This window comes from Cydia fagiglandana, chromosome 2 (assembly GCF_963556715.1).
Source record: "Cydia fagiglandana chromosome 2, ilCydFagi1.1, whole genome shotgun sequence".
Taxonomy (NCBI): domain Eukaryota; kingdom Metazoa; phylum Arthropoda; class Insecta; order Lepidoptera; family Tortricidae; genus Cydia; species Cydia fagiglandana.
This window is the reverse complement of record NC_085933.1, coordinates 16,398,015-16,414,623: the sequence shown is the minus strand read 5'-3', so window position 1 is coordinate 16,414,623 and position 16,609 is coordinate 16,398,015. Positions and strand designations below refer to the sequence as shown.

At 38.8% G+C, this 16,609-nt stretch overlaps 1 protein-coding gene across 2 annotated transcripts; it reads left to right on the top strand.

Annotated features, from left to right (window-relative positions):
* The first annotated feature begins 1,988 nt into the window (after positions 1-1,988).
* LOC134676927 (nematocyst expressed protein 4-like) lies at positions 1,989-13,213 on the top strand. Of its 2 annotated transcripts, none has more exons than XM_063535318.1 (5): positions 1,989-2,145; positions 6,765-6,879; positions 7,302-7,385; positions 8,190-8,420; positions 10,674-13,213. In XM_063535318.1, the coding sequence occupies exons 2-5, from the start codon at positions 6,774-6,776 to the stop codon at positions 10,733-10,735; spliced, it is 483 nt and encodes a 160-aa protein (XP_063391388.1). In that variant the 5' UTR covers positions 1,989-2,145; positions 6,765-6,773; the 3' UTR covers positions 10,736-13,213. The 2 variants fall into 2 exon arrangements, with proteins under 2 accessions (XP_063391388.1, XP_063391381.1); XM_063535311.1 differs by lacking the exon at positions 1,989-2,145 and adding an exon at positions 2,178-2,376.
* Positions 13,214-16,609: the final 3,396 nt, after the last annotated feature.

The following is a 16,609-nucleotide window of genomic DNA, read 5'->3' as shown; positions in this document are numbered from 1 at the left end:
TACTTTTTATTGCACGCCTCACATACACTTAGTTTACAATAAATGGACAATAACATAAAAAAAAGACAATAGAGGTAACAACAGGCGGTCTTATCGCTTATGATATTGAGGTTTCTAATATAATTTATTTCTAAACTGAATAGTTTGCGCGAGAGACACTTCCAAAGTGGTAAAATGTGTGCACCCTCTCCCCCTTTAACTTCTCAAATAAATTTAACTTCGCACTGAATGATGACATCGTACGGGGCTTAAAGCCCCCGTAACGCAGTGAACGTGTTAAAGTCACATTAAAATTCCATTTTTCGAAATAGAGATTTCAACATTTAACTTTGCAAAAGTAGATAATTGAAATATTCTAAAAGCAATAAAAATAAATTAGGTTAGATTCGAGCTACAATGACATTAGTTTGGGTTCAAGGCAAGGTTGCAGGGCCTCAACAAGGGAAAAAAGGGGGAGGGACTGTTGGCCTGGCTCAGTGAGCCAGAACTGACCCACTTATCCCTACTACTGCCGTAAGCAGGTAATTAATTCCCAATGTATTAAGTTTAGGTTTAATAAATTATAAATATATTTTATTAATAACATAATAATATACAAATATGTATAAGCATAAAGTAATAAATAAGCCTACAGCTATTAATAATGTCCGTAATCTGTATAATCCCAAAATACGGATCCCTCGTATGTGGATGCTGCTTACATAATCTCGTCTGTCAAGGTGTTTCGGCAGGAAAGGCCTTGGCAGACTTATAAATTCCTGAAATGAGGGTTCATACCTACCGACTAGAATTGGTTTCATGGTGGTATCAAATGGGTTACTGTACGGTAACCGATAGTCATCTTGCTTATAATCTCGTCTGCCAAGGTGTTTCGGCAGGAAAAACCTTGGCAGACTTATATATTTCTAAAATGGTGGTTCATACCTACCGACTGGAATTGGTTTCATGGTGGTATCAGGTGGGTTAGTGTAGGGTAACCGATGCCGACCTTGCTTACATAATCTCGTCTGCCGTGGTGTTACGGCAGGAAAAGCCTTGGCAGACTTGTATATTCGTGAAATGAGGGTTCATACCTACCGACTGGAATTGGTTTCATGGCGGTATCAGATGGGTTAGTGTACGGTAACCGATGGTCATCTTGTTTATAATCTCGTCTGCCAAGGTGTTTCGGCAGGAAAAACCTTGGCAGACTTATATATTCCTAAAATGGGGGTTCGTACCTACCGACTGGAATTGGTTTCATGGTGGTATCAGATGGGTTAGTGTAGGGTAACCGATGCCGACCTTGCTTACATAATCTCGTCTGCCAAGGTGTTTCGGCAGGAAAAGCCTTGGCAGACTTATATATTCCTGACATGAGGGTTCATACCTACCGACTGGAATTGGTTTCATGGTGGTATCAGATGGGTTAAATTAGGGGTCCCGTTGGCCACCTTTGAGAGCGTCTGCCAAGCACTTCCGGCAAAAAAAACACTGGCAGACTTCGCTTTTATGTGTCTACATGTAAATTTCTAACTGCTGCCATAACTATTATTTCGGTATCAGATGGGTTAAATCAGCCCCCTTTTTTCGCACCGGAAGTGGCCTTCTTTTTCGTACTTTCGGCAAGTTCCGCCGTGGCAGACTATCGAATTCGGACTTAGCATCACTTTTATGGGAAACCATTGTGCATTTCATCGTGGTATCAAGTCGGTTAGAAAATTTGCGGCCGGCTCTTCTACTACAAACCCAGAACGAACACAATGTATGAAGTGATGAATGATATTATTGATATTAATCTAAACTATGCCGATAAAATAATAATTATGTTAGTACAAAGCAAAGTACGGAATTTAATTTAACTAGTATATGAATATCGTTCTTAATGAGTTGTAGTCAGTTGTAGTCAGTGTTCCTATTTTTTGTGTATACTATCTCACAAATATGGTTTTCGAACGTCTTCTGAGTTGTTATTTGTGACATATGTCACAAATATTTTAATTGTCAAAATATCAAACTAAATGTCTAATAGTGATTTCGCGAACAACAATCCGTTTTAGCGGGCGCAGAATATATTTGTCGGAAGTAGGGAGTTGCGTTGCGATAAGCGAACAATTTGTTTGTTCGCTGGCACATCGCTCGCAAACGTCTAAATTATTTGTGCAGGTAAGCCTCTTTTCAACACATAAAGGAAGCGAAGGATACAATCTTGTTTAGATTCGAGTACTTTGTGTGTTTTCCCTATGACGCGGTAAGTCCCGCGGTGACTAATCTCGATTACTTTATCTCGTTGTGTGTCGCTGCGATATCATGTTGAGTTCAGATTCTTCAGAAGACTATTACGAGATCTCAAGCGAGATGTCAGACGACTACGACCACTTTTTCGACCAGTTCAAGGTGAGCAGAGAACTCTTAAGGTCGCATTGTAATCCAGTTTGATGTCAATTGACAAATTGTTCTGTTTTCCAAACTTAGAGTACTTATTGTTCAACTGTGCTGTCGACTGTGTTTCTATGGACAAGTCTTTAGTTTGCTTATTTAGTATCATACATAGTATATTCTTTTTTCTGTCTAAAATTACTGCTTGATTTGACTTAACAAACCAAATTTAATTTGTAACAGTTATCAATGTGTAGCTCTTATTATATCCCTCAAAAGAGGTAACTTAGTAAGATAGTAATTATAAACTTTTGTTATAAAAACAGGATACATATGAAAAACATGATACAAGATAATTATATAGAGGCTGTGTTGCAACATAGTCAATTTTTCCATGATAATATAAGGACTTCACCAGAACTTCAACCTTATGTACCATTGCCACCATTGGATCCCTCTATCAGTGTTGCCTGGGTACCCCAAATTGCATCTGCAGTGCTAGTACAGATCTCAACATTTAGAGTGGTGACAGAATTACACAAGCATTAGAATGAAATTTTAATTACAAAACTTCCATGAGACACAAGCATATTAAATATATTAAAAAGGGGTCACCACATATTTTAAGTCGAAAAACAACCTGAACAGCCGAGTCATTGGGCATCGCATTCTGCGCCAGTCCATCACCTTCAATGCAAGCTCCTGATGACATTTCTCAGTACACAGCAACACAATCGAGCACTTTACAACTTAAAATACATGAGTGACCCGTTTTTAATATATTTAATATGTGGAGATTAAATTCTAAAATGTGTAACAGTGCCCTGTCTATACACAAAATAAATTGTTGTTTGCATGGCCACTCTCTAAGTGGTGAGATCTAATATTGTACTAAATAGTAGTGTTGAAGTAAGCAGTGGTGGACTAAGATACTGTAGGTTACTGGAGGTTTCTGAAGGAATTAGTCCTCCACTGTTAATTGTGGTATTTAAATATTTAGTAACTAAAATGACAAGACTGTAGTTAGTTGTACAAACAGCAACTGTCTTAGCTGTCCATTGGTGGACCTTATGCCTTTTGTAATAACAATTATGCAATAATAACAACTCAGCAAAATAAAATCTTGTGTAAAACACAATTATTATTCCATTTCACCATAAACGGATAAACTTCATCACACATACTACTACTACAATACTCATATCAACAACATTATATTGACAAGTAGATTATTCTATCATAAAAATTATGTTGTCATAGGTATAGACTAAAAAGCAATTAAAATTATTCACTTCTTGGCAACCCTAACCTTAAGTGTTAATTTATTTATTTAAACTGTATTGCACAAAATATATACAACAATGTACAAATGGCGGACTTAATGTCAAAGGGCATTCTCTACCAGTCAACCATAGGGCCAAACAGAGATATCTACAATTGGTGCAGAGAGAGAAATATACCTATTGATTAATATAAGTATTTTGCACCCAATTATAATAGTTACTGCAACAGGAAACCTGTGTTTGTAGAATTATTAAATTTGGTTTACATAATTATCTTATCAGTTATCATTCATATTACGTGCATTCATATTCCTATCATGCTATAGAAGCAATAAATAGGTTGTTTTGTTTAAGCGTAATATGTTAGTGCGGCGTGTCCTAAATAACTTATTACTATCCATCCACATAAGGCACGCACAATTAGGTACCAACAGCAGCACACTTAACTTTTCATTTATAGACCGAATGTCTATACCAGAAAGGTTTATCAATGGCGTGTTTGTATTGCCTGACGCATGTTTGTTTACGATATGACTTGATGACACTGTATAGTGCGGAGCTTTCAAACAGAGCCCGATGGCTAATCCTATTGTCTATTGTTAAGTAAACCACGTGCCACAACCACTTGCATAAAAAAATACGTACTTCGGTTACTGAGTGCCGGCGAGTCGAACGCTTCAGAACCAGTCAACAATGTGTCATCGAGATGCGTAACAATAGCGCGTTATCGGAGAGCGCACCTACACTGGTTTTTTGAGCGTTGGACTAGCCCGCGCTCAGGTGCCAAATAGGATAACGAAGACCCTTTTTTGCAGGTAAGTAGCACGTGCGGTTTTACTTAACAATAGACAATAGGATTAGCCATCGGGCTCTGTTTGAAAGCTACGCACTATACCCATAGTTAATGAGGCTCGATGATCGGTTGCGGTTGGAAAGTGATGTGACCAGGCTTTACCAACACAATACATACCTAACGGCTTTATTAACATTTACAATACATACTTGCTGTAGATGTAGTCGACTATGCTCGAATCCGCATGAGTGTGATAACCGCTCGGACGATCGCGCTGCTATTAATATGCAAGGATGGCAAACATACAAATATTGCTCGTCTGAATATTTACAGAGATACGATTCCGCGAATCCTGATCATTACAAAATACAGCTGTATTAATCAAGTTACTGTTTACATAAATATGTCGTCATAGTTTAGTTACATATACCTCTATATGTATTTAGATAATGGTGCGCCAATAGAGTAGAACGTATATTAGATAGACCGTTGGATAAATTGGTAGAAAAGAGACAATTATTGTACTTGTAGCCTTTTGTGCAGTCTTTATACCGAAAGTACTAAATAAGAGAACCACTGACAAGATTTGCTTGACCAAGTATAATAGAAGTACATACGAAGTCTAACCGATTATCAAACCCCTTCTAAATTTATTGGTACCCGCGAAACGGTCTCGTGCTATTATAGCACCAAGAATTCATGTTCTACTTCGCATGCGCTTATCTATTAGTTCAGTTATTTGGTACTTTCGGTATAAAGACTGCACAAAAGGCTACAAGTACAATAATTGTCTCTTTTCTGGTTCTCTTATTTATCGCCGAAAATGGTATGGCCGATTATCACTTCCCAACTCACGTTTGGCGGATTTTTATTTCGCCGAATTATCACTTCCCAACTTTTCAAATCTTTTTTTATCATTTCCCAACCGCACACTTACCAACTAAACGTTTGGTCTGTGTTTAATAATGCCAATTTTCAAAATGCCAACTTTCATGTCGTAGAATGTTTTAGTTGGCATAATATACACTTAGTTGTTTATTGTTTACCAATTGTTTCATTTGGTCAGGCTGTACTACTGTACCAAAGGGGGCCCGTTTCTGGATCTTAGATTTTTTTTTTAGAAAATGAAAGAACATAGGGGTTTCAAAACACTTAGAATAATTTACAAGATTTTGTTGAAATAATCACTTTTTTCTTAATAATCTTTCCTCTAAAATCAAAAATGGCCGAGATATTTGACCCGAAAGTTGCTGTGTAATTACGTTTTTTGGGTTGTTGAAAAAAAATAACCTCGAAGACTAAGGCGGGAGCAAGCTCCCGCCTTAGTCTTCTAACCTAACCATATCCAAGTCGGCTTTGCCCAGGAAGGTCTTGCTCGCTCGCTTCGCTCGCTCGCTGCCACTGGCTTCAAATATACATTATAAAAAGTACAACAACTCGGCCATTTTTGATTGTTTGGTAAGTATCTTTTTCTTATGGGGGGTAACTTGCCTAATGTATGAAAAGCGAACTGTAGCTCCAACGAAACGTTATTCGTCCAAGAGTTGTTCGACCAAGTGAAAGATTTGACAAATGATAAGTCTCCCAAAAGTTTAGAGGCGTTATAATAATCTGCTTTACAATAATTCTACCAATTGAAACGTTGCCATACAAAAATTTGCTAATCGTTAGTTGTCAAAGTGAAACGTCGGCGAAATGTTGGTTGGCAAATGAAATTCCGCCAAAAATAGTTCTGCGAAAAGGCAGAACACCCTTGTCAGTAGAAAAAGGCGGCAAAATAAAATGTAGGCGCGAAGGATTATCGTCTCATAGTAAATTAGAATTTCGCGCCTTTTTCTACTGACAAGATTTGCTTGACAAAGTATAGTTTAGATGTCACCATATTGAGTATAATTAAAAAAAATAATTCATACAGAAATATAGTAAGAAGAGTGCTCACTCCATACATCAGTTTCGGTACCAAAACGACTATTATTTTCGCAGTCGACATCTAGCATCGAGTAGCGGAATTATCAGTACCGCTACTTGATACTAGAATTCTCTAGGTTCGCGACTCGCGAAAATTGTATTGAACAACAATTTACAACTACTATTAGCTGAAAATTGTTGAGCATTAGACTTCGGTTGTTGCAACATCTACTTATTGTCAAGTAGCAGAGTACTGCGTGCGAGCATCGAGTAGCGAAATAATCAGTAGATTATTCCGCTACTCGATGAGATTTCGACTACGAAAATAATAGTCGTTTTGGTACTAAAACTGATGTATGGAGTGAGCACTCTATGTATTTTTTTTCTCTATGGTATAATTGCAGTAAATTGTTTGTTTGTAGAGCCGAGCGATGAGCACGGGCACGCTCCTGCTGGCGCTGGCGCTTCTGGCGCTGCTGGTGGCGCTGGTGGCCTGCTGCTGCCGCCGGCGTAAGGCGCAGGGGCAGGTGCTGTCGCGTAAGTACTATCTCAAGATGAAGTTACTCAGTTATAACGGCGTTTTTTTCTATCCTCCTAAGGCCCAATGTCCTACCTATAGTATTTATTCAGTTCGATGAAATTTAAATCATATTTAATTGGAACAGAGTAGCATTGGTTTGTTTCGTTTAATATTAAAATAACACCAAAATCAACTCTGTTCCCTGCTCTAAAGGTTCAAATTTCAGTGGCTTTTTCTGGATTTTTCATTTGTATGGCTGGGCCTTAGGAGGCTATTGGGCCAACTTTAATGTAAGTAGTAATAAGTTTTTGCTCAGAGTCTGCCCTTGAAAAATATGATATACTTAGTTTCCGTCATATTTATGTCGTGCGTGTAACATAAACAGTTGTAAAAAAACTGTGCTCTTAAGTAATGCTGATATATTGGGGTTGACTTGCAGCCCCGCCGCCCGCGCCGCCGGGGCCCCTGCAAGCGGTGCAGGCGCCCTACCCACAGCAGCAATACGCGCCTGCACCTTACCCTGGTGAGTACACCGTACGCTTATGTTCTACGATATATACTTGTTACAGTATATTTATAATATTTCCCAGGAAATTTACACACATTAACTGAAACAAGTTCATTTCTCATGTGCCAAAGGACAGTGGTATATATATGTGGTGGTGATTATGTATTTGTATTATATGAAAAATGACATATTTTATGCAGTGGCGGATTTGCAGTCTTGGCCGCCTAGGCCCCAGGCCCTGTAGTAACTACCGGCCGCCCTTTTCTCAGCACCATTATATAGACTGCCGCTATGCTGCCGGTGGCGCCCTATAGGCCCGGGCCTACTGAGCCTTAGGGCAAATTCGCCACTGACTTTATGGTTTCCGTGAACATGTGAGAAATATATTTTATTCTTAGACGTAATTTGACCTTGCGCTTTTATTTAGTTCAATTGTCTGCGCACCAATGTTGTTAAATTAAAACCACGCCATGCACGAGTGAGCGCAAACTATTCTTGACTATGACAAATCCAAGCGTTAACGATAAGGCCGTTACGCATTAATACTTAATTCGTAATCTGTGACGTTTGAAGTGGATTACAATGTTAACTTTTAATTTGTTGTGTCATTAAAGAATCTTAGGCATCTATTTGATACGCGGTGGATCGGTTTTCTTCTAAAGTAATATCATAGCTGTGGGTATTATTTATGATATTTATTTATATAACACCTGTTGTTTGCGAGCAAATGCAAAGCATTCTTATAGAAGTCTATTCTTAGAAGTCCGATTGTTCATGAAAGAATGAAATTATGTTTACAATGGTCATGTATCGTTGCAGTTGCTACATCGTATCCGACACAATCGGCCGCACCGTATCCGACGGCCGCGCCGTATCCAGCGGCGGCGCCGTATCCTGCGAGCGCGGGCCCCATGCCCGTGCCGGGCGGCGGGTACCCGGCGCCGTTCCCGGCCCCGTACCCCAGCGCGACCCCGTACCCGGCCGCCCCGTTCCCGCAGCCCCTGTCCGACGCGCACTACCCGACCGCGCCTAGCGCGCCAGAGGCTCATGGTAAGTAGTTATATCAACAAAACGACTCGCGACGGATTTGCCGACGGACTAGGCCGTATATCTGAGTATGTACTCGTAATTCATAATGTCCTAACTTAGGCTTTGGTCTCTGGTCTACCGTTGGTCTACCGTACTGCTCAAACACTTATTCTGGTTGACCTTTTGCTGCAATAATTATTCCGAAATTACCGGCAAATCGTCAGTCGAATAGTTTCATCCTGGAAATATTCTAAACTTAACTCAAGCTTATGGCTGAACTAAACAAATTACGGTGGTTATTTGCGCAGCGTTCTTTGGCGTGCCGCCGCCGGGCTGGATGCCGCCAGGTGAAATCTTGCTTTAATTTGCACTTGCTCCTAGAAGATAATCAGTGACAATGACAATAAACGATGGTGGGTCATATTTAAGGTCTGCTTTTTATTCCCAGAAATATCAATAATTTAATAACACACCCTCTCGTGCTTGAGAGGAGGCCTGTGCCCAGCAGTGGGACGTATATAGGCTAAATTATTATATATTTTATTATAATAACACACAATGAAATGCTTTAGGTACAAGTTTAAGAACAAAGAACACGTAAGGATGGTATTCCACCTGTCCAATTTCTTGATCCAATGGCATTGCGTCTCATTTTCTCATTAAGCAAAATGTGACACGCAAATACACATTGGACCAAGAAATTGGACAGGTGGAATACCACCTTAATTAATATTTTAAACAAATTTAATAAATCCCATTCTTGTACCGACATGGATAGTGTCATCTTACTCGTGTTAGAAGAATCGGTGTTATTACTTGTACCATTATTACCATAGGTATTAATAAATTTAAAATAGTAAATTTAACCTTTGCTTCTTTCCGTTGACCTCTGAATTTCGAGAGCTTCTCAGTTAGTTCAACTGTCAGGATCCTAGACAAACCATAGGTCTTGGAATATAGGCACAACTTATAACAAACACGTCACATAATTTAAATGTGAATATAAACTCTGGGAATAAACATCATATAGGCGGCATTTGGCTTGTGTTTGTGCAAGTGAATTGTATTTTTAGTTTTACTTCCCTAGTGCATGGCATTATAGACCCTCCTTTACGCAAACAAATTCAAAGGTTTGATCAGATACCGCAATGTAATTAAAATAGCATGCCTCGCTAGTCTAAACCTCACTTAAGACCCTTTCTTTTAATTGCGAATTTGCAGTTATAGCTATTGTGGCAATAGTATTGTCCTATATCCGGCTACAATTATTATTAACACTCTTGATTAGCGTAGGTACGAATTCCATTTCGTCGGTAAAATCATGATAATTTCTTAGATGTGTTTGGCCCGGAGATACCGTCCAAGTCTGTGGCGAGCTTGGGGCCGGCGCCGCCCGCGCCCCGCGCGCGCGCCGAGCGCCCTTAACACTGCGTAATCGCTGCTTATGTTATTATTGTCAGTCAATTGTTTTATTATTTTCATTAAATACAAAAACATTGTAATTCGAAGTTTAATTTAGTACGGACTAGAGACCGGTGACTATTGATAAAGACTTAAATAAGAAATATTATGTTGTGTTACTAGCCGGGTCCACACAGAGCCAGCATACGCGCGAGGCAATTTCCTCGCGCACAAAACGGCCACAGTAGACATGCCTCGGCCGATACGGTGCGCGCGTGCTACCCGGCTACTTAACATGACTTTGGTCGGCGTAATAATAAAACAAATACTCTTTTATAAAACAATACTTGGGGGATAAAACAGTACCATTAAGATGAAAAGTATTCTGACGTTTTAACGCAAATTACCTTAGTTTCTTTTCCTTTTACTGCATGGACTGATGCTTGCGTGTGTAACTTAACTATAGTTACCAAGACTTTTTGGGTGAGTCCAGTCCCTTCTCTAACTCACCCTCTTTTTTGTATGAGTAGTTTGATGTAGATTGTAGACTGTTGTTTTGAGGCGGCTTTGAATAACTACTATGTCTAGTACCTATCTATTGTAGGTATTGTCAGAAAAGTAGCCAGGTGAGCTGTGAAGTATACTATAAGTAAAAAAAAACTTGTTACAAGATATATTATGTAACAAGCAGGTTAATTAGTAGGTAGACCAAGAATACAATATTTTATGCGTAAAACCACGGATGCGTACATATTAGCCCAACGGGAACCTTTATACAAAGTCAGGGTTTCGTAAGATCAATGTGTACGCACTGTAGGTATATTACTGTATACTTGATGTGATTGTACTTAAAACTTATTATTGTTTACACAGCGTTGCCGCCGTCGTACGAGCAGGCGACAGGAACCAAGAACCCTCCGTACCCCATGCACTAAGCGGCGATGCCACGCTCGCTACCGGCCCGTGTCGTCGCACCGGCGCAGCCTGAAATACGTCCTCCTGTTTCAAGACACTCCTTACAGGGATTTTCTCTAGAAATGACTTAGTTTTCTGATTTTATCTAGAAATTACTTAGTTTACTGATTGAGTTGAAATGTACCTGAATAGGACCGTAGCTAGAAAAGTTTGATTTTAGAATTACAGCACGGGCATGCAGCGGGTTTCAAGAAAGCGTTAGATATTGAAGATGGCTATCCCACGGATAGTGAGGTGATTTTAATGCTGCAGTGTGCGATTATATTGATGATCTGAAATGCTGCAAATAGTACATTATTGTCGAGGCTCGGAAGTAGCTACTTGCTGGCTGAGGATTCGTTTTAAACGGACGACCTTGGGAGTCCGTTTAATTGAATCCGAAGCCAGCAAGTAGCCTTCCAGCCGAGTCATATATAGTACTTTTCTCAAAAATGGTGCAAGAAATATAAATATCATAGAAATATTTTACAAAAGCAACATTCTTACGATTATATTTTCACAGAAAAAAGCCCTTGCCGCCATTTTATTTTTTTAATAAAAAAATAGAAGTGTATTTTTCTGCCAAAAATACGCCAAGCTATTTGAGACAGCTAAATAGTCGCGGTATTAATCATCTGTTTGGCTGTTTAATGGGCCTGTGCCTTCATTTGATATGGCCATTTCAACTTTTAAAAAGTTTGGAACTCGACAAATAATGGAATTTGTATGCAACATTGCAGTCCCAAAATCGAGACTGCAATGTTTTTAACTTTTTAATTTATGACTGACCATAAACTACGCCCTTAGCGACCTATTTTTTAGACGGCAAAGTCGACTTTGCCGTCCATTTTTGAGAAAAAGTTAATGTGGGATGAAATTTAAGAATAGGAGTGGCTTAATGGATATAACCTACATATGAAAGGCTGCTAAGCTATGATCCTGTAATGTACGTACCTATTTTGTTTTCTTCAATGTTTATGGGGTAGAGATTATATTTTATGATGTAATTATTATATTTGTATCGAAACTAAGGGTTGATCTCCAAATGCTCAACATAAGTCTTGAAAACGGAGCTGTCGCGGAGGGCACAACAGAACAAATGTGATTTTATAAGAATTAATCAATGTTTAATTAAGAATTTATGTTGTATAATTTTAGTTTTTTTACTTATTTACATGGTTGTTGCTATCGGCCCTTATTTCAGAACACAAAAACAGTTTGGCTGAGGTATAGTGGATGTTTAAGATTTATGTTTACTCTTCCATTACCTTATAGCCGATCGTACATTTGGAGTAGGTACTTATGAAAAGGGGCTCAAGAAGTCAAGAGTCAACTCTCAAGACTGATTAGAGATGTAGAGTTTGACGCGAAATAGGTCGTGTGTCTGAAAAGGACGGCCTGTAGCAACAAACATCGAGACACAAACTCACATGACTGCACACAGGGCCGCTTCTTTTCATGTTTTAGTAGTATTTCTTCTAGAGGCGCGTATAAACGAGCACCATTTTCAAAGCTATTGTTGGTATCTGATAACCACTGTGCAAATGATGGTGGTAAGGTAGCTACATTAGACGCTGTTCAACGAAGGATTATGGCGCCTCTCATATGTTTGGATGTATGGTCTTAAGTAGTCTATGGGATTTAGGTTGAAGCGGCTCTGTGGAATCCCTTCCTAAACTGCCTCTATTTATTATTGTTACAAGAGATTATTTCTTCTGACATTTCTGGTCAGATTGACTTGTATTTTGTCAAATGATATGTAATTGTAAATATATGTTGTATGAATAGTCAAAAACTTTGTGTATTATTAGCCAGTTACGAGTCTGACACATACCTCCAATAACTCAAATAAGTCTACCAATTTAAACTAGTCGATGTAAACTGGACTCTGTGTATTGCAGATAAGATCGAAATTTAAGTGTTTTACGCACCTAAGTATAAACTTCTAATATTCATGTTATCATGTACAATATTTATGTGCCAGGTAACAAGTATGTAGGTAGGTCCTAATAACTCGGTAACGAAAATTTCTAAGTGCTCTTGTGCACCTATACAGAGTGGAAAGTTTAAATGAGTCAGTATGCGCAGCTATTAATCTCTTGGCGCCATGTGAGAGAATAGTACTTTATCGGACGTTTAAATAATGTTGAATGAAAGAATGAAAAAAGTAGACAAGAAAATATAATGAAAACGGGTACATGTTAATTTTAAATTTTATACACCCGAGTAATGTACCCGTTAGATTAATTGTTCTGTGTATATATAATATATGTACGCATAAATGTTTTTATTATTCATAAAATAAATGGTAGATTTAGAAGTTATATAAATTTATTTTCTCCGGTATTCTGATTATTTGGCTTTAAGTTAGAACATTAAGGTGCATTTTGTTAATAAAATATTTGTCATAACGTATGGATGTTTTGTACCTACCAAATATAATAAATTGTTAATTATTTCTTTGTTTTATTATTTTTTGGACATATTCTACCTATATGAGATTGAAATACTTAACATTAAATGTTGCTTCAATTGAAGGCCTGGCTGAGCGCTCTATACTTACTTAACTTACCTATGGTAATTTCTTCGAGAAATCGACAGGACAATGGTTTTCTATTTGATGGTAACTTCGTTTATTTATATATACCTATCTCTTCAATTATTCGATGATAAGTTCGGTCAGGGGGGTTCCCAATATTTTTCGTTGCGCGGCGCACTTGCAAGTCTAAAATATACATACATACCTACTCGTACTTATATAGATAGACAAATACATAGGTACGGCTCCCGAGTGTGACTGTGAACATGGTGAGAAGCATTAGTAAATGGTAAAAATTATAATTTTCAAATCACGAGTACCTAACTATCCTAATTCACATCCTAATAGATCTTTATTATCCGTTATGGGGGTAGTTATTATTATTATGTTATCCATGATTTCTTGATACAGGTATTATCCGCCTATAAACTACATCGATACGTCACACATAGACCATGCCCACCAAGTTGCACAAAAAAGTCTTCACCCCAATCCTTGAACATTTCTAACTATATAGCTAGTGGCTTTGTGAGCTGTAGATCTCGCGAACTCCCATGGCTCCAAAAATTTCCAAAATCTGAATCTACAAAAAATAATCTTGAACCTGCTTACAAAATTACACGAGTATTGGTTGAGGAAACATATCCGGACATACGAAAGCATTTTTGCCTATGGAGACCTTCGCTTCACTCGGTCGATGATATTAGTAAATTCTATATTTTATTATAGAGTGGGATCTTAAGCATTTTCCAGAAAAATATAATAATTTTTAAGAAAAAAAAACCGACTTCTATGGGGCCCGGTGAAAGATTATGGTAGATGGTGCACTATGTAGAAAAGGAGGTAAAAACAGTACTTTCTAGTAGCATTTCGTGTCCGTAAGGGTCGTAGTTCTAGCCTAACCTAACCCACTTCTCTGATAGCAGTTCGGTTCTGTGAGGATCGCAGTTCGAGCCTAATCAAACCCATTTTTCTAGTAGCATTTCGTTTCTGTAAGGCTCGCAGTTCTAACCAAACCTAACCCACTTTTGTTCGGTTCTGTGAGGATCGCAGTTCAAACCTAACCTAACCGGCGGGAGCGGGAGGGGTTTGGCATCATCATACTTTATACCTACATTTTATGGTAGGTAATCATAGCGGTTTATTTAGTTTAGGTATCATAGGGGTTTTCCGGGTCAAGGTCCGGGTCTCTGAGTCAGAGTCCGGGTCCGAGTCCCGGTCCAAGTCCGGGTCCGGGTCCGAGTCCGGGTCCGAGTCCGGGTCCGAGTCCGGGTCCGAGTCCGGGTCCGAGTCCGGGTCCGAGTCCGAGTCCGGGTCCGAACCGGATCCGGGTATGAGTTCGGGTCCCAGTCCAAGTCAAAATCGAAATTCGAAATCACCAAACATGTACTATGCGTCGTTGAAGAGTTCTGTTCTGATCATCATCAGCAGTTCCACTTCATCAAATGCGACAGTTTTTAATGAAAATGCTTGATTTTCTGATGAAAATACAAAAATCTCTATACGCATGCCTTTAAAATTTGAGGAGTTCCCTCGATTCCTTATGGATCCCATCATCAGAACTCGAGCTTGACAGAAATGTGGCTTAAAAACTAAACTTGCTTAACAAACATAACGAAGAGGACAAATCGCTAAAGGTGAACTATGCGTCGTTGAAGAGTTCCGTTCTGATCATCATCAGCAGTTCCACTTCATCAAATGCGACAGTTTTTAATGAAAATGCTTGATTTTCTGATGAAAATACAAAAATCTCTATACGCATGCCTTTAAAATTTGAGGAGTTCCCTCGATTTCTCATGGATCCCATCATCAGAACTCAAGCTTGATAAAATTGTGGCTTAAAAACTTAACTTGCTTAACAAACATAACGAAGAGGACAAATCGCCAAAGGTGAACTATGCGTCGTTGAAGAGTTCCGTTCTGATCATCATCAGCAGTTGCACTTCATCAAATGTCACGTTTTTGAATGTATATGCTTGATTTGTTGATAAAAACACAAAAATCACCATATGTATGCCTTTAAGATTTGAGGAGTTCCGTCGATTCCTCATGGATCCCATCATCAGAACTGGATTTTGACAAAAACGGGACCAATCTGTATGCATATACATACAATCAAAAAAATAATTTTCGAAATCGGTCCAGTAATGACGGAGATATGGAGTAACAAACATAAAAAATAAAAATAAAAATAAAAAAAATAAAAAACATACAACCGAATTGATAACCTCCTCCTTTGGGATTTGGAAGTCGGTTAAAAAGGCAGCGCCAGCCGCGCCACCCCCCGCGGCTGGCGCCGGAGTGGCGGCGCACTTGTTGCGCCGTCTGCCATCCCCTGCTCTCCGCGCCTCGCGTCCTGTCTGCCTATTAACAGAACATTTTGCTTGTGTTTGACTTCATCTCTGATATAATCCGATCTCTACATACGCAACTACTATGCGTCACATGAGGTCTGATATATACTGGTTCTAAGCTTCTGCGAAATGTTGTGAATGCTCTACAGGACTATCTCAGCTTTTCAGCTGAGCTCCTGTCGAAATCGCGATTCATTCCCTTTTAATACATTGGCGGCTTGATGTCAATCTCTTTGCACATTAAATTCTCTGGCGGTGCAAAGATCGTTTTTTAGAAAGTTTAGCACTCATTTTTCAATATTTTTGCTATATAATTATAGTGCTACACTGTATAAGACGTAACATCTTAGTTAGTTAGTCGTCTGGGCGTAGGTCACACGCGTATAAAATAAAAATATGTTCTTAAGACGTAGCTATTGAACGTACTGAATAGTCGTACCTACTGAATCTATTGAACAGTAACTGTGGCCAGTGGTGTTTGGCGAGAGAGTTGACCAGTAGAGCCGGAACCGAACATTTCTCAAGAAGGTGAGTGGGAACGGTTAATATAAGTATTCTGATGTCTAGTTACCTAACTATGGCCAACATAAACATTGTCATTGTGGTCTTAGCAAGGTTAATATGTTTTTGCCAATATGATTCCATATTAGGAATAGTAGATATATTTCTAACTCTACATAACCTGACCGATATTTTGAAAGTCCCCCGCCCGGAATAGATATATTTAGTTTTGCTGCGCTCAAAACCCCAACATAAATATTTAACTAAGTAAGTATACCTTGTAAATAAAAGTGTTTTCCGTTTCCCAATGGAAAACAATAACAATGACGTGGATGAATGGACGTTTTAGAAATAAAAAAGCAAGTATGGATATCGTGATAATAAGGTTTTGAAATCCCTTTTCAGAGCTGTTCTGTCTGTGTGCTGTCAGGCATTTACATCGCTCAGTAAATAAAAATCTC

What these genes read in the sequence shown, in the direction of transcription:
- LOC134676927 (XM_063535311.1), top strand. Translation starts at nt 2,290, where the DNA reads ATGTTGAGTTCAGATTCTTCAGAAGACTATTACGAGATCTCAAGCGAG. An exon ending in ACTTTTTCGACCAGTTCAAG is followed by an intron (nt 2,377 to 6,764) that starts GTGAGCAGAGAA and finishes GTTTGTTTGTAG; the next exon opens with AGCCGAGCGATGAGCACGGG. An exon ending in TAGCGCGCCAGAGGCTCATG is followed by an intron (nt 8,421 to 10,673) that starts GTAAGTAGTTAT and finishes TTGTTTACACAG; the next exon opens with CGTTGCCGCCGTCGTACGAG.